Consider the following 23,583-nt stretch of genomic DNA (forward strand, 5'->3'; position numbering starts at 1 on the left):
GAGGTCACACCCACACCATACATTTGAAGCACTATTATTCCACTTTCACAGACATGGAGAATCCTGGGAGTTGTAGCTCTGTGAGGTCAGCATCCTTAGCAAAGTATGGTTGCCAGGATCTTCTATGGCTGTTAAAGTGGTAAAGTAGTGCTTAAATACAGTATATGGAGAGCAGTTGACTTATCTAGTAACGGTAAAGGGACCCCTGACCATTAGGTCCAGTCATGACTGACTCTGGGGTTGCGGTGCTCATCTCATTTTACTGGCCGAGGGAGCCAGTACAGCTTCCGGGTCATGTGGCCAGCATGACTAAGCTGCTTCTGTTTACCTTCCCGCCAGAGCGGTACCTATTTATCTACTTGCACTTTGACGTGCTTTTGAACTGCTAGGTTGGCAGGAGCAGGGACCGAGCAATGGGAGCTCACCCCGTCGCAGGGATTCGAACCGCTGACCTTCTGATCAGCAAGTCCTAGGCTCTGTGGTTTAACCCACAGCGCCACCAGCGTCCCGGTTGTCTTATCTACAGGCTACTTAATTCTGCTGCCTTTTAACTGGAGTCCAGTAGATAGGATTTCATAAACTCTAGCTCACGTTGGAATTGACTTTTAATCATAACAGTTACTTTTAACCAGCTTGCGTTTACGAACATTGTTCTTGCTTCCATTGCAATGAGCTGTGTGATCATACGGCTGGAAATAAGGGAATTGGTATGCGGTTCCATGTCCTCCTTCCATAGACATTGTTTGTGACCTTGGAATGGTCATTAACTCATTTTGCGCTCCACTTGCATAACAAGTGATATTTTTTTCACTGTAATCTACTTGGAAACCAGTTGCTAACAGTATTGGAACACTTGTTCATTAACTACAGGAACGGTGGCCTGCAACCGGCTCCACATTTTATCTCATGCCTGATTCCTGAATCAGGCAGAAATTGTTTGCTAGGTGTAGGTGATGGTGTAAATAACATGTCTTAATGGAAATGCACGATGTGGTGTATTTACATGGCGGGCTTTTGATACTGATGCTGTGCGTGACTGTGAAAAGTCTTATTTCTTTACCACTGTCATTAGCAGCTAACTTGAACTGAGTTGCAGAGCTTCCCCATTTTTAGCTGATAATGAAAATTTGTATATCACATTGGATCACAGCCGTTCTCAACCTGTGGGTCCCCAGATGTTGTTGGACTACAACTCCCATCATCCCTGAGCTCTGGCCTTGCTAGCTAGGGGTGATGGGAGTTGTAGTTCAATAACATCTGGGGACCCACAGGTTGAGAAAGGCTGGATTAGGCTCAGTTCTCATGATTTTCGTAAGATTTTGAAATGTTATGCTGTTTTTGTGATGTTTGAATTTTATTTTATATGTGGCTTGTAAACCACTTTGGGACAGATTTTTCTTGAAAAGCAGCATATATATTTATTAAATTAATAAACAGGTGGCCACAAGGAAGTGTGCAACATGATAATATCACATCACACATTTCCCTTGTGACAGGAGAGAGGAAGGACACTTGGCCTGGGCCAGCCTTGTGTGTTTGTTCTTTGTGATAGTTCTAAATTCGGGGTCCTGTCCATGATGTTTTTTTATCAGGTGATAACCTAGCAGTTCAGAAGCACATCAAAGTGCAAGTAGATAAATAGGTACTGCTCTGGCGGGAAGGCCAACGGCATCTCCATGCACTGCTTTGGTTTCGCCAGTAGCGGCTTAGTCATGCTGACCACATGACCCGGAAAAACTGTGTGTGGACAAATGTCGGCTCCCTCAGACAGTAAAGCAAGGTGAGCGCAGCAACCCCAGAGTCGTTCACTACTGGACTTAATTGTCAGGGGTCCTTTACCTTTAGGTTATGGGGATCTAAGCTTCTCATTCCTTCAGGTGTACAGGGTTGAGGTTGTTTAGGGTTTTAAAGGTCAGCACCAACATTTGAATTGTGCTTGAAATGTGCTGGGAGCCAATGTAGGTCTTTCAGGACCAGTATTATGTGGTCCCAGTGGCTGCTCCCAGTCACCTGTCTAGCTTCCGCATTCTGGATTACTTGGGTAATAGTTACCCAAACCCTCTGATGGTCTCTCCTAGCGGCTTCATATAGATGTTGAAAAACATGGGGGAGAGGACAGAGCCCTGAGGTACCCCACAAGTGAGTGCACAGGGGTCTGAACACTCATCCCCCCCCCCCCACGTTTTGGAGACGGACCAGGAGGAAGGAGCCAAACCACTGCATAACAGTGCCCCCAGCTCCCAACCCACCTAGACGGTCCAGAAGGATGCCAGGGTCAAGTGATGAGAAGACTAATAGGGGAGTTTCATTGCTATACTACACACCCAAAAGATTGGATATTATGTTGGCATATTGATTTTATCAGACTGAGAGCAAAATTCACAGGGAAAGGTTTGGAAAGCAGGCATTGAGAGCATTGCAGCCCTTGGAAAATGTCTCTGTCAGCCCACCTGGCTTGTGCATTGCAGGTGGGAACTCCAAGTGCATTGATGGAGTCACCAGGATTGAAGACCTACATGAGTATATGTAACACCCAGTCAGACCTGAGGACTCTCATTCAGACAGCACACTGCTGCTTGTATTGATACAAATTTCTGTACAGTACCAGCAAAAGGAAGCTGAAACTGGGAGGTGAATCAACAGCAGAGGAGCAGAAAAGAAGCCAGTTACTGCACATTGGGTCTTGATAGTGGTGATGGGAGTTCAAGAGTTTTCTAAAGCAATAAACCACAGGCTTCCTACATTTCTCTACTTCATTCTGCAGCTGATAAATTTAAAGAGTAGAATTTAGCATAGTTCTGCCCGCTCCCTGCTGACTAGAAAGGCTGTGCCAACAGCCAGCGGGTCTGGAGAAATCAGGCTTAGAAGCAATTGTGCCATTGCTTTTTAACACTACTGGGGAACCCCAAACCACCACCCCCCGAGTGTGTGTTGAGGGAAGACACAGTATAGCAGCAGATCAACCACATGTCATTGTTTTGTAGCTCTAGGCCACTACAGCTTAATTGTAAACAATTGACATATAGCACAGGATCCTATAGAGTTGCTATAAATAGCAAAATGCCAATATGATGAAATTAGGGACCCCCGGTTTTTTTTTAAAAAAATCAAAACTCTGCAAAGTAATGAGTTGCATAAGATTCTGTTGTCCTTCTGGAATATCTTTTGCATAAACTCTTATTAAAACAACAAAAACAAAAGCCAGCAAGAACTTGAGTATGTGAAACTGGGAGACTGCAACTACCTATTTAAAATCTCAGGGTTTCCTCTGACTTTTGGCCCCCAACCCACCAAAAACATGCCCAGTCTTAACTCTTGCTATGGCATTGTCAGTACTTATAACATACCGGTAACTTTCTTATTTCAGCTCTGGGTATGTCTTAGTTGGATACAACCTAGATTCATTTCCACAGATATTTGGTGTTATAGGGGTAGAGGTTTCATCAGTACATGGTGTTTTTTGATTGACCAAGACCAATGTTTTCAGTTCTGTCTGCAATTCTCCTCTGAAATGGCAACTCCAGGGAATGTAAACAAAAGCACATGCTGTGTAGTCTAATAAAATAATTCACGTAGATGATAGAGCAATTGCCTTTAAATGTTTCCCCTGGAGGTCCAGAGTTTGGGATATGCAGCTTGGCCTTGATTAGCAGCATACGTTTTAAATTTCAGTCACTAAATGGAAGTGTCAATTATACTTGCATTACTAACTTATTATAGTGGCCACCTAAATAGCAGGTTAAGTTGTAAAGTAAGGGGGAAGCATGAAATTAATGACCCATTAAAGCTGAGAAATGCCTGGGAAGAGCCTTTCTATCTATTGTTAATCACAATTGCCTGGAATCCATAGAAATAACAAGCACTGATGGAGAGCGTTAAATGTAATTGGAGAGAGAGAGAGAGAGAGAGAGAGAGAGTGTCAGAAGGAGAGAGAGAAAAGAGAAGGATTTTTACTACCTTTTAGAAAGCTGCTACTCTGTTACAGCTAGACCTTGTCTAGATTTACTCAGAGGCTGAGTCCAAGCATCAAATAAATTTTGATGATATGCAAAGTAGCAGAGTAGCTTACAGCTAGGAAGCTAAATAACTCTTCCAGGTGATTGACAGCTTCTTTGTAAAGACTATACAGTGTCCAGACTTTTAATATTCAAAAGAACTTTACTTTCATAAACATAAACATAAACTTAAACATAAAGGTTTTTACTTTATTATACATACCATGTATAATAAATGTAATATAAACAATTATTTCTCAAAGAATAAGCAAATGCTATTCATTCAAGAAACTGACAGTTGTCTCAATTACCCCCTTCACTTCTTTCCGTAATTCCAGGACAAAGGGTATGGAAATAATTAAAAGGAGAAAAAAATATTGACAAGATAAAGGAGGGCAGAGGAAAACTGCATTTTTCCTCCTTGCAGTGCTGGAAATGAGGGCATGGCCTCAGAATAAGTAGACTTCTAAAAATAGAGCTATCATTAGCACAAAGTTTATTGAAAATAGCTTCCAGTTTGAACCCAGGACTGTTGAACCCATTTCCTTAATGAGTCTGGCATGCCAGGAAGTGTTTATATTGTCCACATTTAATTGGGCCATTTGAAGATAGGGAGTAAAGGTATCGTGTCAAGCCAGACACTAATGGGAGGTTGCCCAATTAGCAGAGTGACCCCGTTAGATGCCCTGCAGCATATCAAAACTGTTCTCCTCCAGATATTACAGCTGCGGACTGCTTTTTGATGGCAACTCCTCCTCCCACATCTGTAGGTATTTGGCACCCCACATGTTAGGGTTCCTGTTTGCCCCAACTGCCTCAGCACCCTATCAGGCTGGAGGTCATTTGGGCTGCATCTTGTGTGCCTGTGTAGCCTTGCCAGGCTGACTTGGTTGACGTGCTTGTCGGTGTGCTTTGCAGATATCCTGACAAAGGGCTTGATGATAATTACTGCCGCAATCCAGATAATAAGCCGAGGCCGTGGTGCTACACTCTTGACCCAAACACCCCCTGGGAGTTTTGCACAATTAAAACGTGTGGTGAGTTTAAGGCAAATATTTATTGTGACTTTCCCCTTTCCTTAATCTAGGCTATCTGAGATTGTCTCTTCACTGCGTGGCAACCCTGTTATATTGTCTGTAGGCTTCAGTCCTGTTGCTTATGTTTAGTCGTTCCCCTGTTCTCTTGCCTAATATGCTCTCCCCAGCCCTCTTGGTGCATTTTATGTGTAAAAGACTCCTCATGCAATTTCTGGGGCGTGGGTGCTACATTTCTGGCCTTGCCCTCAGATCACACAGGCTCCATCAATCCCTCTCCACATGCATAAATTTCCCTGGAAGCTGCAGGCCTAATAATACAATTAGTCTTGAAAGCAGATTTTAAGGGTAACAGCTCAGAATTTATGAGACAGAGTTTGCCTGGGCACAAGCAAAGGTGCATGTACAGATGAGACCTAGAAAATGCATAAGCACCCTCTGAAGCACTGTATTGAAGGTTGCAGTGGTAGACAATGTCTATCTTCCCTCTAAGCACCCTCTGAAGCTCCTGTGTTGCCCCAGAGTTCTTGAAAACCCAGTTTAAAAACAACTATATTAGATCAATGCTGCTGCAGGTCTCCTGAGGTCAGAGTTCTTATTGGTGTGGGAAAAGATAAGAGGTCCGCTTCAGCATACATCTAGCAAATCCTTTATCTTTCCCTGCAATCCACTTAAGCAATGCAATATGTATGAGACCTTGCTATTTAAGGTAACAAATAATATCTCAGAAGTGACTGTCTAGCAGTTTTTACTTTTATGTTAGCAATTAGCATACTAAACAGTGCTGAAAAATCTCTCCTGAGAATACAAACATCTGGTGCATTTATTGCCATCTGGACTTCATGCTACCTGAATGTTTGACGTCCAAACTAAACCGATCAAAGACCCGATCTTGCTTAGACTTGGCATGTTCCAAACATTTTGAGGCTGCTTCTCTCTTCTGTGAGCCTGAAAATGCTAAAGAGCATTTTACCTTTTCTTGGAGTGGTAATCTATTTGCTCATGAATCTCATATAGGAAACCCAGTTTTCTAGTATTATAAATAAATAGTTTGAAGGTTTAGGTTTATTAAATTTATATATTGCTGCCCACAACGAAAAGTTCCAAAGTGATTTAAAATGAGAGTAAAAATACAATAATAAAAAACAGATAAACACAGTGAGGATCAAAACATCCAATCACTGGTGCTGCCTGAATCCCTGGGGAAACAAAAATGTCTTCTTGCTGCTGGAACATTAACAAAGTTGACACCAGGTGGGCTTCCCTGGGGAGATGACCTGCATGCTTGGGGCTTCTCAGACTTCCTTTGTCCTGTTTTAACTTGGGTTCAGGTGTGCACTAGTTTGCCAGAGTGCAGAAATAGTGTAGAGAGATATGCACAGTGCTCCCCCCCCCAAAAAAATGTTCAGGGGTCCTCTCATTTCCCTACTCATATTGAAATACTGTCCCTCAATGAGGCCAAACTTAGATTCATAAAATGTTTAGGGGTATGCATACACCTGTGTACCCACAGAAAAAGCACTGGAAATGCAAGATAGGAATCGTGTACAACCAGTAGAAGATCTTTGCCATTTTAAAATATACTGATTTACTTGTGGAATCCTAAGAATCCTAAGGGGAATTATTCTGCCTTTGCTGTTGCGTGTCGAGGTCCCCAGGGCCACCCCAATAACTCACACATCACACAGAATTTTTTGTTTAAGATTTTTGGCATAATTTTGGCCACAACTTTATTGAAATACAAATTAGTGAGTGGTTGCTTAGGTATTGGTTGCGACTATCTGCCCCCACCATGGGGGACAGACTGACATTCCGCACGATGCGAAAGTCAGAATAGGGGAATACACTTGGGAGTTACGTGGAGCAGGGAACCTGCCCTCACCCCAAATGCAACCAGGAGCTCATTGCTATGGCCCGAGCCCCCTTGACAGAGTGGACAAGCAATAGTTAGCCCCCAATTCCTTTAACGGAATCCCTTGCAGCAGCAGCATTAGAAGGGCAGGCACTCAACCTACCAAGGGCAGGCACTCAACCACTTCCCCTCAACCAACCAAACCATAAACCAATGCCTAACCGCAACCTTACAAGTTGTGACGATTTGCTACGCAGTAGGCAAAAACCAAATGGCCCCAGCCAATCAGCCAGATGGACAAAATTCCTACCAGGCCCCTGCCCCAAGAGCAGATGACCCCATGACAGGCATAGCAAGGTCAAAGTGAACAACCCTAATTCTAGGGAGGGGGGGACGGGCAATCTGATGCACGGGCGAAAAGAGGAAGCCCTATCCTCGTGCAAGGAGTTTTAGCATTTCTGGTTGTCAATCAACAAATGGCAACATTAACTTCTTCCCAACAACAAGGGAAGCCCCAATCGCATCAGTGGCCAACGAACAATTAGCCCGCCCCCAACTTTGGAGTGTCCTGGCGGCCCCCACCGCAACACCTGCTCTCCATGAAGGAGAACACGCTTTCCTGCATGAATTTGCAATTCACAAGCTGTAGGTAACAGGGCATTTTTTTACAAGTGGCTCACTTTAGGAAATGACTCTGAACCACTTTGTCAGGAAATGACTCTGAACCAATGTGATCATAAAAAAAGAATGCAATGGAAACGCACAACTTCTGCACAAGAAAACATTAATGCCCCAGTAGGAGTTTGAATGTCCTTGAATTGTATTACTGCAGTTTCCTTAAGGAGTAGCTTGATATTTTTCTCTGCAGTAACATTTGGTTTTTTCTGAGTTATTCATTCTATGTTACAGCTCCTTTCTAACATTCCTACAAAAGTACACAATATGTGATGCAACTAATCACTTTGCTGCAAAAACATCACAGATTGTCATACACTTCTGTTAAAGGCAAATTTGCTTTTGCAAATGGTATACTCTCAGTGATGACCATTAGTATTCTAGAGGAGTCAGGAATAAATAATGTTAGATACAGAGAGAATCCATTAGCTTAGTGGTACAGCCCATGCTTTGCACTCACTTCCCATGTTTTACTTTGCATGAATAAGGTCGCAAATTCAATCCCTTATATCTCTAATTATGTTCCTGATGCGGCCTCAGTTCCATAAACATTTCCAATTATCACAAATTTGTAAGTAGTAGAAATAAGCCTTGTGCCTGCCTGCCTGAGTGACTCATTTGAGGAGCTACCATTTTCCAGAATTCTGTTCAAAACAGTCCACGCCAGACTGAGTGCAGCTTGCAGAGACATCTGCAAAAGGTCTTGAGACAGAGAAACTTGTTGGCTTTCCAAACATATTACTCTAGGGAGAATTTGATATCAGATTTACAGAAGCACAGCCACTCTTTAAAGTGCACAAATATTAGCTTAATAAAGCCATTAGAATATTAAATGTAGGAATGTATTCATTTTAAAAATCAGATACTTTTGCATTAATCCATAATTGTGCGTGATCTACATAGAACAAATCTAGGATGCCAAAACACTGATTTGTGTGTTAAATTTTCCATGCGCAAATACTCTTTTGACTGAAGTGGAACCAGGGATTTAAGTAGCTAGATGGGTTTATAATAGATTTCGTCTTGTACATGTTTATATGACTGGGGTTACAACAACAAAAGATGCCTCTTGAAGAATTACCTTTGTATTTACCAGCAGACTTTACATTTAAAAACTAATCTATATTCCAGGTTAGACAGTAGACCCTAATTGTGCAAGCAGATGTGACCCCACAAAATTTTATTGACTTTATAAAGTTTGAGCTATGGGTAATTCAGGCCAGGGTGCATAAAGACAGTGCCTTTACAGGGATTCCTAGTATTCTGCTCTTTGGGAAGCATGCTGTTGCGCAGGCACAGGGAGGGAAAGGCACTGTGAATTGCATTCTGGGAAACTACAATCTAGCAGGCAGAAACCTGGTGTTTAGTGGTGTTCCTGCTTACGTCCAAACAGAAGTACAGTGGTACCTTGGTTTAAGAACATCTTCGTTTATGAACAACTTGGATTAAGAATGCTGCAAACCCGGAAGTAGGTGTTTTGGTTTGTGAACTTTGCCTTGGAATAAGAACATGTTTTGCTTCCTGTTGAGTGTGTTCCATTTGTAAATTGAGTCCCCACTGCTGTGGGAAAGCTCGCCTTGGTTTAAGAATGCTTTGGTTTAAGAACAGACTTCTGGAACAGATTAAGTTCGTAAACCAAGGTACCACTGTATTAATAGGAAAAACCTTGGAAATGAAATCCATTACTGCGTTGCAGAACAAAATCTTAAAACAGTCACAGAATCACAGCAGATAAAAGTCTTTCTCATGCAAAGCAATTCGACATTTGAACTGATGGCATTCAGTTCTTTGGAATTCAGTGCTAGCCTAATGTGGAAGTAGCTATTAGCTAAGATTCATAATGCTTGAGGAATTTAATTTCTGTGAAGTCCTGGGTGGACTAACCTCCATCTAAATTCAAACTTCTCCAAGTTGTAGTTATCCAGCCAAGTAATGTATACAAAAATGGTTGTGCATATAAATGCATGTATTAGTGAAAATAGCTTACACAGGTGCGTTATATTGGGGGAGATTGCCTTGCTGATTTTTCATATTGGAAGAAAATTGTATTAAAATGTTACTGAATTTTCATGGAGACTTTTTTTAAAAAAAAATCACAAAATGATGAGGAAAGGTGGAGAACTGAACTTAAGATCTGAAAAATGAGAAATGTGCAATATTTTCCCATCCCTATTCAGAGTAAGTCTCACAATGTTCAGTTGGGCTTGTTGTTTAGTTGTTTAGTTGTGTACAACTCATCGTGACCCCATGGACCAGAGCACACCAGGCACTCCCGTCTTCCACTGCCTCCCGCAGTTTGATCAAACTCATGCTGGTAGCTTCGTGAACACTGTCCAACCATCTCTTCCTCTGTCGTCCCCTTCTCCTTGTGCCCTCCATCTTTCCCAACATCAGGGTCTTTTCCAGGGAGTCTTCTCTTCTCATGAGGTGGCCAAAGCATTGGAGCCTCAGCTTCAGGATCCAGTGAGCACTCAGGGCTGATTTCCTTAAGAATGGAGAGGCTTGATCTTCTTGCAGTCCATGGGACTCTCAAGAGTCTCCTCCAGCACCATAATTCAAAAGCATCAATTCTTCGGTGATCAGCCTTCTTTATGGTCCAGCTCTCCCACATAAATATGCATAAGATTTCAGCCTAAGGGGTTGCCTTGTTTCCTAGGACCCAATGTATCTTTTAAGTGGTCTGCAGGAATCAAAGGATGAACTGTAGAACATTCCCCTTACATCGGGGGATACATTGCTGGAAGGAAAGCAACAGCCATGTCTATCTTTCTAGCTCAGAATGTTGTGGACAGCTCTTCAGCAGCAGCTGAGACGAGAGAATGCATCAGAGGTCAAGGAGACGGGTACCGTGGAACTATAAGCACCATATGGAGTGGCATTGAATGTCAGCCTTGGGACTCTCAGACTCCTCATCAACACAACTTCACATCGCAGAACTATAAATGCAAGTGAGTAGGGCCTCATGGGTGTCACCATTTTAATGGCAGTGATTATGACTTGCAGAATCATTATTAATCTTCAACCCAATAAATACTCATGTGACTTGTAGAGTGTGATATAAAACATACTTTACTGTCATGTCAAACACTATCTAGGAATCGTAGCTATGTTTCTGAAGTGTTGCTTATGGGAAAACTCACCTGAATCTGATTTATATAACTGCTCCATGTTTGGTGGACTCATTTCATGGATCCATGAACAATCCAATATGGGAATCTTCAGAGCCTTTTTTCTGGCCTGCAAAACTGGCGCATAAGTTGTGGTGTATTCATAGTGCCTGATGGTGTCTAGTACCAGCTTCTCACTGTGTACCTGGCAACCTGTAGTGTCGTGGTTTTATGTGTGTGCACATGGACTATGTATACTGGTGTGATGGAGGCACACCAACATTTCCAGTAAGAAAGATGGTAAAAAAGTGAATTGGTCACAGGTTTTGGGACTAGTTGGGAGAGGTGTTAAACTGTCATTCAGGGATTTTTCTGCAACATGGCTTTATCTTACCTTGAACACTAAAACTTCCTAACTTCTCAACTCTCTGATATTTTTAAGAAGCCACTGCTCCCCCCACAACACCCCCCCCCATTTCCTAGTTGTCTGAAAGTTCCCTTCTCCCTTCTAGGGAATCTAATACATCTACAGGTGAACTAGTTGAAATGATGCAAGCCCCAGCATCAATTCTTCCCCTCCTAATTAGGATTCCTGCTACTTATAGAAGCTCTGGTTGTGTGGAACCATGATCCCTTGTAGCTGCTCATTCTTCAGCTCTTAAATTGGCTGGCTGTGTCCTATGCAAGGCTTCAGTCACCTGTCCATGTCAGAAACCTTCGCCACAGTAGCAGCTTGATGACAAGAATCTTGTTTGAGGGTAAGTTATCCTGACATGATCATATGCTACGGTTTTGCGAGAGTGTGCTTGTTTTTCAATGCAGGGTGAATGGGTGTCCAGTATGATTGTTGTTACCTGTGCTTTACTTTTACTAAACATTACTAAAAATTCAGATCTTTCCATCCGGAAATGCTCGGTTTTATATTCATGCTAGTGTAGACTTTAATGTCTGAAAATATGCAGGATAACAAATAGTTTCTTCCCCCTTAGCCCCCTTCTTGAAGGACCAGCTTTGGCATCGACAACAAAAGGATTGGGTAATGAATGCACACAAGTGCAGACAGAGGTGCACAGTGCTTGGTTTTGCTCCCAAGTGCGCTTTTCTGCTAGAATTGGAAGGCTGACTCAGTGGTGGTTCCAGACTGTAAGGGAATCTGAGGAAAAGAGTTTGGGAGGCCTTTCTAGTATGGAAAGATGATGGCCCACAAATGAGGCCAGGTGAGGCAACCACCTCGGATGGCAGGATCCAGTGGGGCAGCAGATCTTGCTGCCAATCTTTCTCCACCTCTTCCTGATGGAGCTATTCCCTCCCTCCTCCTTCCCTGGTGGGCAGGGGAGCACCTCAGGTGCCAAAATGTCTTGGGCTGGTCCTGCTTCTAGTACTATCAATATTAAAAACACATATTTCTTGTTGAAGCAGCTCTTTTTACATAGTGACTCTGAATGTTTGGGGAACTGTGACCAAGAGCACTCAGCAAAAAGTTATTTTGCTTACCCTTGCTGCTGTTTCTTTTCTAGGATGCATGCAGAATGAAGCATCCCTCCTTTGTGCCACCTGCACACTTCTGAGACATTTGCTGATCCTGTGATGTGAATGGCACGGTCTCAGTGCTGTGCAACACCCACATGGCTTCTCCCTTGGAGCACCATGTTCATGCCCCATTCAGAAACCTACTTTTGCAGCTCAGCTTCCATTTTCCAGCTGAGAAAGAACTTATTGGCACTAGCAACACTAGTGCAATGAAGCATATATAGGTGCTGGAGAACCATCCTTATTAGGCTAATAGTGCTCTAATAATCCAGGATTGTTGGTTAATGTTATATGAATGGGAGCTGTGTAAGGGTCATATTTCAATATCTTTCGGAATACAGTATTCATCAGAATTTGATAGGTGCCGCCATCTAGCTGTGCACTGGGATAGAAAAACAGTTTGAAGTAATAATTTTGCAGCTTGTCTAGCTGGAATCAGTTGAAATGGATTTGTCCCAGAAAGACCCCACACTGTGACCAACTGTCTTTTATTCTTTCCTTCCTTTTTTACTAGAAATTTCATCTCCTTGGAAGCATTGTTGCAAATAAAAGTCCCATGTCATTCATCAAGTGTGATGGTTGGGAGTGAGGAATGCTGCCTGCACTCAGTTGCAACTTAGAGTATCAGCTGCGATGCAACTGGTGCTGTTTGACTGGAAGCAAGTCATTGTGGCTCTACCATTTTCATTCCATGCTGCTTTGGTACTAGGCTGAGATGCCACGGTTGCTACAGCTTGTTTGATTCTCGTGTATGCAATAAGCACCGGCTATGCTCTGCCTCCACAGTCAGAGGCAATAATACTTCTGAATACTAGTTGCCGGAAGCCTCAGAGGGGAGAGAATGCTCTTCTGCTCAGGTCCTGATTGCGGGTTTCCTAGAGGCATCTGGTTGGCCATTGTGGGAACAGGAAGCTGGGCTAGAGGGGCAATTGGCTCTTCTAATGTTGACTTCATGTGCCAATGAATTTTTTGTGGCACGGTGGTGAAAGTGTGCTTACATATGGGAGAATTGTGATAGCTCATAGAACTCTGGCTCCTGTGTGATCTTAGCCAGGGAGCTCTTGGGAGGACTCCCCCAGTTCCACTGCAACAGCCAGCAATATGGGTATATGCCATTGCTTTGTGTATTTTCTATCAGTGCTTGCTGCCTTGGGGGGACGAGGAAGAAGGTCTCGGTTGGACATGTGATGACACACTGTTCTTTCCTTGCACTGCAGAGCTAAAGGTGGACCAGCAAGGAAGAATCCAAAGAAATCCTATTATAATTTTTGCAAATGTAACCAAGTTCCTACTGTCATATTTCACTTTTGTCAAATAAGTTTTTTATGTTACTATATAGCTGACGGTAGGAAAATGTGCATTATGTACGGTGTGTAGACTTGATCTTTTTTTTTTTTTGTATTTCATTAATTATTGTCATATGCGCAGAAGAGTCTTTTGGCAATGTTATGAGGATTGATTTTATAATATTTGTAGAGCGACTCCAATAAATGCATTTTTCACTTCTCCTTTCTATATTCCTTTGCTCAAATTAATTTGACAATTGCCTAGGTGAGTGTTCCAGTGGCACTGTAAAGCAATCCAGGTGCCATTCCTCTATACACTTTCCTAGAAGTAAGTCTCATTGTGCTCAGTGGGACTTACTTCTGAGTAGACATGCTTAGGGTCATGCTGTAAAAATGGCTATATTGTGCACAATGGTTGCTGGAAGATATGCTTGGTGCTGGGCAGCCAAGGAGTCTCTTAACTGCTGTAGGTTGGAGGTGGGACATGAAGCTTTTCTCATGGTCGTCTTCTTCTTCTTCATTAGCCACAAACCATTCACGTGGAAAACTTTTTCGAAGGGGACAAGCTTTCTCTCCTCATACATAACCCATTGTTTTACCCACTTGCCCATCAGTAGAACAAAAACATGGGAGAGAATCCCACACTTGCCTGGCTATGTCATGATGGCAGGCATAAGGCAACAGTTTTGCAGTCACAGCCTCAGTAAACTGTTGCTAGAAATCTGATCTATTCACCGGTGAAAAAGAGGAATATGGGAATGCTTTTTAAAATGGCACATAAGAACCTGAATAGGAAGCTGCCTTATGCTGAACAAGACAACTCCGGCCAGCTCAGTATTGTCTCTGCTGGCTGGCAATGGCTCTTCCAAGATTCAGGTCGGGGTCTCTCCCAGCCCTAGGATTGAAACTGGCACCTTTTGCTTACAACACCCCTGCTGCACCACTGACTTGTGGTCCTTCCCCTAAATGCAACATGACCCCTTGGTAATTATTGTTGCCTTGGTGCTGTTTCCTGGGCAGATCATTGAAGACTTTACAATCAAAATAAATGTAGATCAACAAGGCTATTAATAGAGCAGCTGTCACAATTACTGTAGACATTAGAAATATGACGGGTGGGTCCATTTGGCTCTGTGAGCCTCTGGAATTTAATCCCATTTAACTTGTAGAAGGGTGAAGTACATGCCTTTGGCTGCATATACTTAATTGGCAGCAAGTCCAAATGAAAGCAGCGGGACTTCTGAAAAGCCAGGCTTTGGGCTGGTGGTGCCTGGATGTTAGAGTTGAGAATTAGACATCTATGCTCAGACCACAGAATTAAAGCCTTAAAACTATAGAATAAGGATGTAAAAGTTTTATAGCAGTCCTCAGGATTTTCACCCTGAAAATTGTTCTGCTACAATCAATCGGTCAGAGCCAGAGTATGTGATTTCAAGTGTTCAGCCAAATATGTGTAACATACTTTAAAGAAAAGCATGCACGGAGCTGAATGTATCTCTTTTTCCAGAATAGTGAGCCAAATTTCATAAATTTCACTTAAAGCTGCACTAATATGGAATATCCTCTACAAAGCCTTTCTTGAGAACCTCTTTAACCCAACTAAGAAGGAAATGGGGGATCTGGTCCTCTAACATGTCTCAGACAAAACACTCAATTGACTCCCTTGGGGGTTTTGATTAAGCACTTTAGAAATATTAGTCAACATTTGTCATTGGGCCTATTTCCTAGGAAAACTCCCTTTATTTTTGTTTTGTTTTTTAAAGAATACTGGAGTACTGGGAAAGCTCTACAGTGCTACCCTGGTTAGTTTTAGTTTCCCTGTTGGTGTTACATTTTCCAACGCACATTTCCCCCCCAAAAAAGACAGAACTGTTGAAGATGTGTGTCTGTGTAAACGAAGAATAGGGATCTTTTGGGCATCCAGATGAGGATGAACTACAACTCCCATCACCTCTGACCAGTGGCCAAGCTGGCTGGGGCTTGTTGGTGTCCAGGGGAGGGCCATAGGTTCCCCACCCAAGGTTTAAGCAATGGAAAAGTCAAACACACAGAGCATACATTCCATTCAACTTGAACATTGTGGCTCTCATGGCTGACCTCCCAGCCAACACAAATTCTGCATTTTTGAAGATTCCCTGTTTCCTTACAATTTCTTAAAAAATGCAGTGAATGAAATATTATGTCAGAGATAGTCATAGTTCTTTCTTCTGTTAGGCTGTCTGATGAAGACTTCTCATGTAATAAGACTGGGCACACATTTATTCTACCAACAGTTATCAATCATTATTCCAGATGGCCAAAAAAAGCCTTATGAAATTGAAGACTCAATTGATCTTGAGTGAAGTTTTCAGGAGAATGGAGAGTAACACTTACATTTCAAGAGGTTGACAGTTTTAATACAAACCGATACTTTGTTTTAAAGAGAGTCCCTAATGGTTAGACGCCAATTCAAAAGGTAACACCTGTATAGGATTTCTAATCACATTTCTCATACTCTTGGGTTTCAGTTTCCTAATTAAATCAGTGATAAAACCAAAGGGGCCCTACCCCTATAACCAGATAGATCCACACTCACTCTGAGAGGGGAGGGGTTATTGTTGGCATAAGCCTGAAAGCAGAATTTATAATAGGTTTCAGATGACTCTGATCCCAGTTCACATGAAAGAGTTTGTAACAGGCAAAATACATTTGGAGCAACGGTGGCTGAAAGATGGAGTGCATAGATACCCTTGCACTTTATGTGAAATACTATAGCCATTATTCATTGAATATAAATGTACCTGTTGTCTCCTGCTTTCTGTTGCCAAATTTTACTCAAGTGTGTGCACACTTTGTGTTGTTTTTTGTGCAAATCTTTCTGCTTTAGAAACGTAGTGACACGCAGATGTCAAACAGCTTTTATTATTGCTAAGTTGCATTAGAAAAAAGCAATGCAAAACAGCAGCATTGTGCCTGACATATGTTAACATGTTTATTTTTTTTATAGGGACTTAAGAGAAAACTACTGCCGCAATCCAGATGGAGCTGAGGCACCGTGGTGTTTTACTACCGACCCAAAAACCCGCACTGGCTTTTGCTTTCAAATACCAAAATGTGATGCACCAAGTGAGCAAGGTAACTAGGAAGATAAGAATATTCTAAAGTATTGTGGAAGAAACCATACTATTGTCCTCAGAGTAACCCTTGTTCTGGATGCTGCTGGGAATATCATGAGAATTCTTTTTTGTTAAGTCATTTACGGCATAATAGTCATAGTAGCAGATTCAACATTCTGTGGACAAATTAAATATTTTTTAAGGGAGGCCACCACAAACTAAAAGTAAAAATTTCTGTCTCTCTACCTGGATATTTGGTTTGCAAATGTCTCTAATGCAATCTGGTGCTCTGCTGAAAATTACACCCTATTGAGGGAAGAAAGCAGGTAGAACCCCAAGTGTGGGCAAGGAACGGACCCGAGGGACGCCTTCCCCATCTGTTGGCTCTGCCCTTGGCCCAACATCCGCATCCAGGCCTGCATCTCCATTCACCAATCAGGAAAGGGCTCTGATGCCAGGATTCCCTCATTGGGCCCCCAGTGAAGCGTCTGCCGTCCTGCAACGCCACCCACCGAAAAGAGGGGGAGTGGACTCCCATGATTTTCTCAACCATTCTGCATCAGTTAATGAGAAAGAAATTACATTTGAGAATAACGAAAGAGACAGGAAATTTGAGTGAAATGCTTGTGGAGGGTTTGTACTTGGGATGGTGGGTTTGTGTTGTACTTACCTTACTTTTGAGGTTTGTGAGTGTCCTTTTTTCCATTCTTCAAGCAATCTCTCCAGTGATCTGCATTCTGCAGTTTTCTCAGGTGGCTTCAAGGTCAGTCTGAAAGGCCCAGTCTACTAAATCAGCACCTCACACTTGTCTTTTTAAAATTACACGTCCTGTGATTCTGCTTCACAACTATAGTGTAGCAGAATGGTGCAAAACTATTTGAAGTGACAATGTCAAAAGTGTTGCAGATGTGAAACTTATTCACAGCATATGCAAAGTTGTGAAATTTTTCCAGAATTAAAATAAACCAAAATGTACGTTTCAAAGATGGGAATATTTTTACTTGAGATCAGCTGTGAGCTTGTCCTTTGCCTTGTATGGGGATGAGTAACTACAGCATTTATCTATGCTTGCCAGAATCCAGGACCTTTTCCTTGACTAGCTTAAAGTTCCATTTTATAACCTCCTGAAAACATCTGGATTTAAACTGCAGAACTAAAGATACATTGGCAGCTTTTACATATGTTAATGCATTGGGCGACCTTGTCAAGTTCACAGTCAACAAATTACCATTTGAACTGAAAAAATTCCCAGTACATCTGCAATAGATATTGAAAGCAAGTTACTTATTTACTTTTGAGTTACTTATTTATATCTTTAAACATAATTATTTAAAAGATTCAAAGAGCTCTTGTCTTCATGTACATTAGCTTTCTCTTATGACGGTGTTTACTGGCCCTGCTTTTGTATGTATTACCTTCTAAACAGTATGCTGAATTTAAAAACTGGATTATATTTAATTAACAGGATATTTAGAAAAACCGGTAACACTGGTATTTTAGTAGCTTCTTTTAAATGACTGTTCTTTATGTAGACTGCTATCGAGGGAATGGGACGAATTATATGGGAAATATGGCCCAGACCCGCTTTGGCTTAACTTGCTCTATGTGGGATAAAAACATTCAAGACTTACAAAGGTATGTACAAAATTAAAAGGAAAAAAATATTTTCCGTCTCAGTCAGTAGAGAAAGTTGCAACATATTGTTCAAGTGGCTTCCATTTTTTTACTAAACATTTTTTTACAGTGCCTTCAACTTAATTCTTTTATTTCTTCTCAAAATGGTATGCCTATAGATGCACTTATACCCCTTTTTGGAGAGTAGAACTGGGATAAACACTTCTCATTTTATATAGACTCCCTCTCACTCTTTTGCTTCCACTATTCAAGGGGTTTTTCTTATAGTTTCAGAAGAAAAGTGACTACTTAATCTAGTGAAGTCTATCACAAGCCCAAATTATTTTCAGCGGCTTTTATATGATCTACTGATGTGGTGGTATTGCACTGTGAGAAGTCTTCTTCTGGTGCTTTTTCAAGAGTTGACAGACCAGTGTCAATTCATTTTGGGTCCAATATTTTTTTGTCAAAAGGCAATTGCAATAAAATTAGATTCCAAGTTCAGTGCACAGCTTGCAATTTCATAATAAATTGTGGTGTTGGGAAAGATAAGACATTTTCAGGAGAATCTTCAACTGTTGTTTTGAAGGTCCAGGGGGGGAAAGATTAGACTTGATTTTCCCATTATTTTACTTGGATTTCAGGGTTTCCTGCAAGCTGTATGTTCTATCATTCCCTCACATGAACAGGAAACAGAGCTATGTTTTAGTACTCATCAGTTTCCCACAATGCTCTGCTCTTTCTCATGAAGCCTTCTGCTTATCAAATGAGCTTTTCTGGTTAATTTCCCCCACCATGCCTTAGGGGAAATTTCCTATACTATTTCTAAACCCCATAAGCCTGAAATGTGAATGCCGTCAGAGCACAAATTGCTTGGCAAAAATGTCCATTAATAATCAGAAAATCGACTTGTGTTCATACAAGCTTATTAAAGTACATTGCTGGCATATATTTTCTTTATAGGCATCTACCAATATATAAAGAGCCAGATATTAGCAAGTTGAAGAAAAATTATTGTCGTAATCCAGATGATGATGTTCATGGTCCTTGGTGCTATACAAGTGATCCTCAGATCCCCTGGGACTACTGCCCTATATCTAGATGTAAGTGCTCAGACTAAATGATAGGCCGATGATGCTACAGAATTGATGGAGGTGGGGAAAAGTCAGGAGGGAGCATATATAGTTCTGTACTCTAGCTGATAAATTTGATAATTAAAAAAAAGGCTTCTGACACTGATATTGGTGAGAATGGGGTGGGAAAAGTTGACCAATGTGGAGCTAGTACTAATTTATCTAGATAAGCTTCAAAATTGGCAAAATGGAATGAAAGCAAGCCCTTGTTTGGCTAAAATTGTGTGCATAAACTGAAGCCAACAGAACATTTTCCGAGAATATTGTCAAGCGACATTCTACAAATTATGGAAGCCACCATTTCCCCCTTCAGCATGCCTTAGATATAGCATCATTCTGGTGTGGGGGGTTGGGGTTGGGGAGGAATGGTAACTAGATTGAGGTTCTTTCTCCAAATCAACCCTGAAAAGCCACTAAAATTAACTGCCTATAAACATCGTGGAAAAGTAGGGAGGGATATTTTGGCTAAGTCCTAGTATAGATCTGTTTGAAAGGCTATTGCATCCCCTAAAGAGAGATGCTGTTTCAGATTATAAATCAAATAAATGTTTAGGGTTCTTATTCTTCTTGGGAAACATTCTTCTTGGGAAAATATTCATAGTGGGCGACATTATTGAACCTGTGCCACAAGTTAAGCAGAACATACTCGCCATGTTTACAGTTTTCATACATACATTGTAGTTGTAAATAAGTTTATTTAACAAGAATAATCATGGTTTGATTATACTGCATTGTCTGTGTAGGTGAAGATGATGCTGTTCCTACAATGGGCAGTTTAGACCGTAAGTAGCGCTTATATAAATCCAATAAATAAATTCTGTTATGGTATATTAGCCATCCTTTCTCACACTTCCTGGGTGTATCTTAAGCCCACTTCATACATTGGTCATACTCATAACACTAAACAGCCCAACTTAATCTCTTCCGGAAGTCCGTTCGATTCCCGAAATGGTTCGAAAACCAAGGCACAGCTTCCAATTGGCTGCAGGAGCTTCCTGCACTCAATCGGAAGCCATGTCAGGCGTTCGGCTTCCAAAAAATGTTCACAAACTGCAACACTCACTTCCGGGTTTGCAGCATTCGGAAGCCAAGCCCTTTGAGTACCAAAGTGCCACTGCACTCCTCGTGAGCATGTCGAAAGAGAGGCACTGCACGAACTTGCTGCTTTCCTTGAGCTTTCTGCAGCTTGCCCATTTAAGCACTAAACCATGATTAATAATACTGTCAAAGACTATTAAAGTTCCTGAATATGTGCTGCAAGTGGTCCTTGGGTCCTGGTTTGTCCTCCTGCTCTTATTCACAGCAAGAACCACATCACAATTTCCCACTGCTATTTGTGATGGTAAAGAACACTAACAATTTTAGGGCGGCTTATAGACTATCTAGAGAAAAGATCCTTGTCAGTTGTTTTGTTTTAATGGGAAAGTGCAGTTGCATAAGCTGTTCAAAGTCTTAGGTCTAAAGTGGAATATAATGTAACCTAAGAACATTCTTTCAGCTGCTGTTATCCCTTGTGCCTCAACAAAACACCTGAGAGTTGTTAATGGAATCCCAACTCAACCTGACAAAGGATGGATGGTTAGTTTGAAGGACAGGTAAGACTGTATGTGCTGTCCTTCACTGTGTGGGATCCAACCTTCCCTTCCTCCCAAGACCTTATTTGGTCATTCAGAAGAACATAACAATAACATAACAATAATTGTGTGATAGAGGAGAGTGGGGCCACACATATTCCCCCCCCCCATGCCCTTCTCTCCCCATGGCTGTCCATGTAGTGGAGCGACCTGTTGAATACGCATAAACTGTCCCTGTGAACTGAAACCCTGAACGAATGTTAATGCAATAACCGTCATGTGGTTCTGAACATTCGGACAGACCTATTGTCTCTGATTCTCCATCTTAGGGGAGAAACGCTGAATTTCTAACTGCACATTGAGTAACAAGTTCCCTACATTGCTTCCACAAGACAGCATAAGTCTCACACTTATATACTCCATTGGTTCTGAGAGCAGGTCTCAAACTCGGGCAGGCCACATCCCAGTTCTTGCTCACTCAGTCCTTTGGCCTTTGTGGTTAACTAAATGACCTCCATTACCCTGACTAACAGCACACTCCTTAGCAGGTCCACACAGAAGTAAGTCTTACTGAATTCGGTGGGGCTTCCTTCTTAGATAAATGGGGCTAGGATTGCAGCCCATGGTGGTTTTGTGTTAGCAAAATCATTTATGTTGGTATCAGGTGAGGCATCCTATTTTCACCCAAAGGAAAGGAGAAAAATCGCAATATGCTATATGGTATTTTATTCAGAAACAAGCCCAGGGCATTTCAGCCTTGTATATTGTAGACCTTCATGGGGGTCAGAATGCAAAGTTGAAACCAGCTGCAGAGCTTTCTGATAACAGAAGCATTTCTTTTTCTTGTTGTTGATTGATTCCCTTTGTGGGTCTATTTTGGATGCTGAGTTATTGATATTTATCCCATTTTCACTCTCTCCTCTGGGCCATATCTCATACTCTTCCAAATGGCTCACCAACCTTTAGGAGAAGCTTCTTAGAGGCATTGGGTGGGTGGGTGGGTGGGGACAAATTGGGTAGAAGAGATAAGCAAAAAAGAGGTGTCCTGTCTTGCACAAAGGGAGGTGCCTCTGTGCATTTAAAGCCACTACTGGATAGAACCCCAAGAGCAGAAGACTCTTGGGCCTCAAGCTTATCTTTCTTTTTAAAGCAATGCACAGAAACTAAAACAAAGCTATACTTGCTGGGGGAAGAGGAATCTTGTTTTCATGCTATGGTACAATGGCAAAAGAGTACGGTCGCTATCAATACATTGACCTGGGTGTGGAGGGGGAACAATTTTCTGGAAGTCAGCATCACATTGTTAGGCAGCTAGCTTGGAGGAGGGCTGGGGAGAAGGCTCCTCTGCTCCTGGTCTGCTTCCACAGGCATCTGGCTGGCCACTGTGAGGACGCTGGATTAGATGGGCCAGGGGCCGGATCCAGAGGTTCTGCTTATGTTAGTTATAATAAGAACAATATTGGTTTGAATTGTATGCAGCTGCTTATGACTACAAGTAACTATTTCAACCTTTTCCTCCAGCAGAGGCAGGCATTTCTGCGGAGGTTCATTAATAAAGGAAGACTGGGTCCTGACAGCAAAACAGTGTTTTCCTTCTCGGTAAAGTAACTTTTTATTACTACACAGATAGTGTAGAAAAATAATTTTATTCTTTAAGAGCTAGTGGTAGGAATCTCTCTGTTGCAACCTAGCCCTCTTTGTATAACTATAGCCTTTATAAAGTTGCATTCTGCAACAATTATCCTTTTCATATAATTAATATTACCACACAATTGATTCACCTAGGTGGTGAGGCGGAGAATACCCAAAACTTCTATTCTGTTTAGTCAAGAATCCAGATGCAACTTGGAGCTTTCCAAGAATTTGACCTTGTAGCCATAAACTACTTTGGCAATTGCTCTTTGAAATGTGTTGTACTTACGTTAAGCTGTAATCGAAACCAGGAAATGTAGATTAGGGTATGTGAAAATAAGAAATAAACAAGCCCCATCCTCCACAAAAAGAATTAGTTTACAGTTTTCTGCTGGTTCTTATTATCCCAAATCTATTCCCTACCAGATTGCATCAGTCACAGTTTCAGTGGTCTACTGCATTTGAATATGTGTTCAGAATTTATACATTCAGAATACCACGTTAGACATTTTTTGTCACATTGTTAACAGATTTTAAGTAAAGCAGCAGAATTTTATAATATATATATAAAAAATCATGTATTAACATGATTAGTGTTGATGGACCGACAAACAAATGGTTCATAGAATCCCAGATTCGTCCAACCCCCTGCAATGCAGAAATCTCAGCTAAAGATCCAGATGAACTCGTTCAAAAATCTCTTGCAGTTTTAAACTTCATTGGTTTTAAATATTTGCCATTTCCTTTGTGTAATAATACAAATTCCATTTCAACCAACAGAAATGAGAAGTGTTTTTATTTGAAATGGGCAATGTTCAGCCTAGGTTGGTCTATCAGAGTGAATGGGGCTCTTCCCTACAGTGGCGTCGCAAGGGGGGTGGGGGGCAGTGCATGCCCGGTGCCATGTCTGGGGGGGGGGGTGACAAGAAGGCACTCCGTGGGTGCTTGCCCTGCCGCCCCTGGGTGCGGCGGTGGCGCAAGCAACCATCACGCTGCCGCAGCCGCATGTGGAGGATCCTCCGTTCGCGGTTGCAGCCACAAGCAGAGGATCCTGCC

General features: G+C 41.9%; 1 protein-coding gene across 4 annotated transcripts in view; it reads left to right on the forward strand.

The window, feature by feature from the left end:
* HGF (hepatocyte growth factor) overlaps positions 1 to 23,583 on the forward strand; it is a 52,474-nt gene that overhangs the window by 23,310 nt on the left and 5,581 nt on the right. For 3 of the 4 annotated variants that reach the window (XM_083399678.1, XM_083399680.1, XM_083399681.1), the window contains exons 7-14: positions 4,914 to 5,032; positions 10,330 to 10,504; positions 16,466 to 16,593; positions 18,107 to 18,209; positions 19,152 to 19,291; positions 20,065 to 20,103; positions 20,820 to 20,916; positions 22,417 to 22,494. In XM_083399678.1, coding sequence (XP_083255804.1) covers positions 4,914 to 5,032; positions 10,330 to 10,504; positions 16,466 to 16,593; positions 18,107 to 18,209; positions 19,152 to 19,291; positions 20,065 to 20,103; positions 20,820 to 20,916; positions 22,417 to 22,494 — 879 coding nt within the window. The remainder of the gene's footprint in view (positions 1 to 4,913; positions 5,033 to 10,329; positions 10,505 to 16,465; positions 16,594 to 18,106; positions 18,210 to 19,151; positions 19,292 to 20,064; positions 20,104 to 20,819; positions 20,917 to 22,416; positions 22,495 to 23,583) is intronic. The other variant, XM_083399679.1, reaches the window with a different exon arrangement.

This window comes from Podarcis tiliguerta (genome assembly GCF_965153285.1).
Source record: "Podarcis tiliguerta genome assembly, chromosome: 10".
In the NCBI taxonomy this organism is placed as follows: Eukaryota; Metazoa; Chordata; class Lepidosauria; order Squamata; family Lacertidae; genus Podarcis; species Podarcis tiliguerta.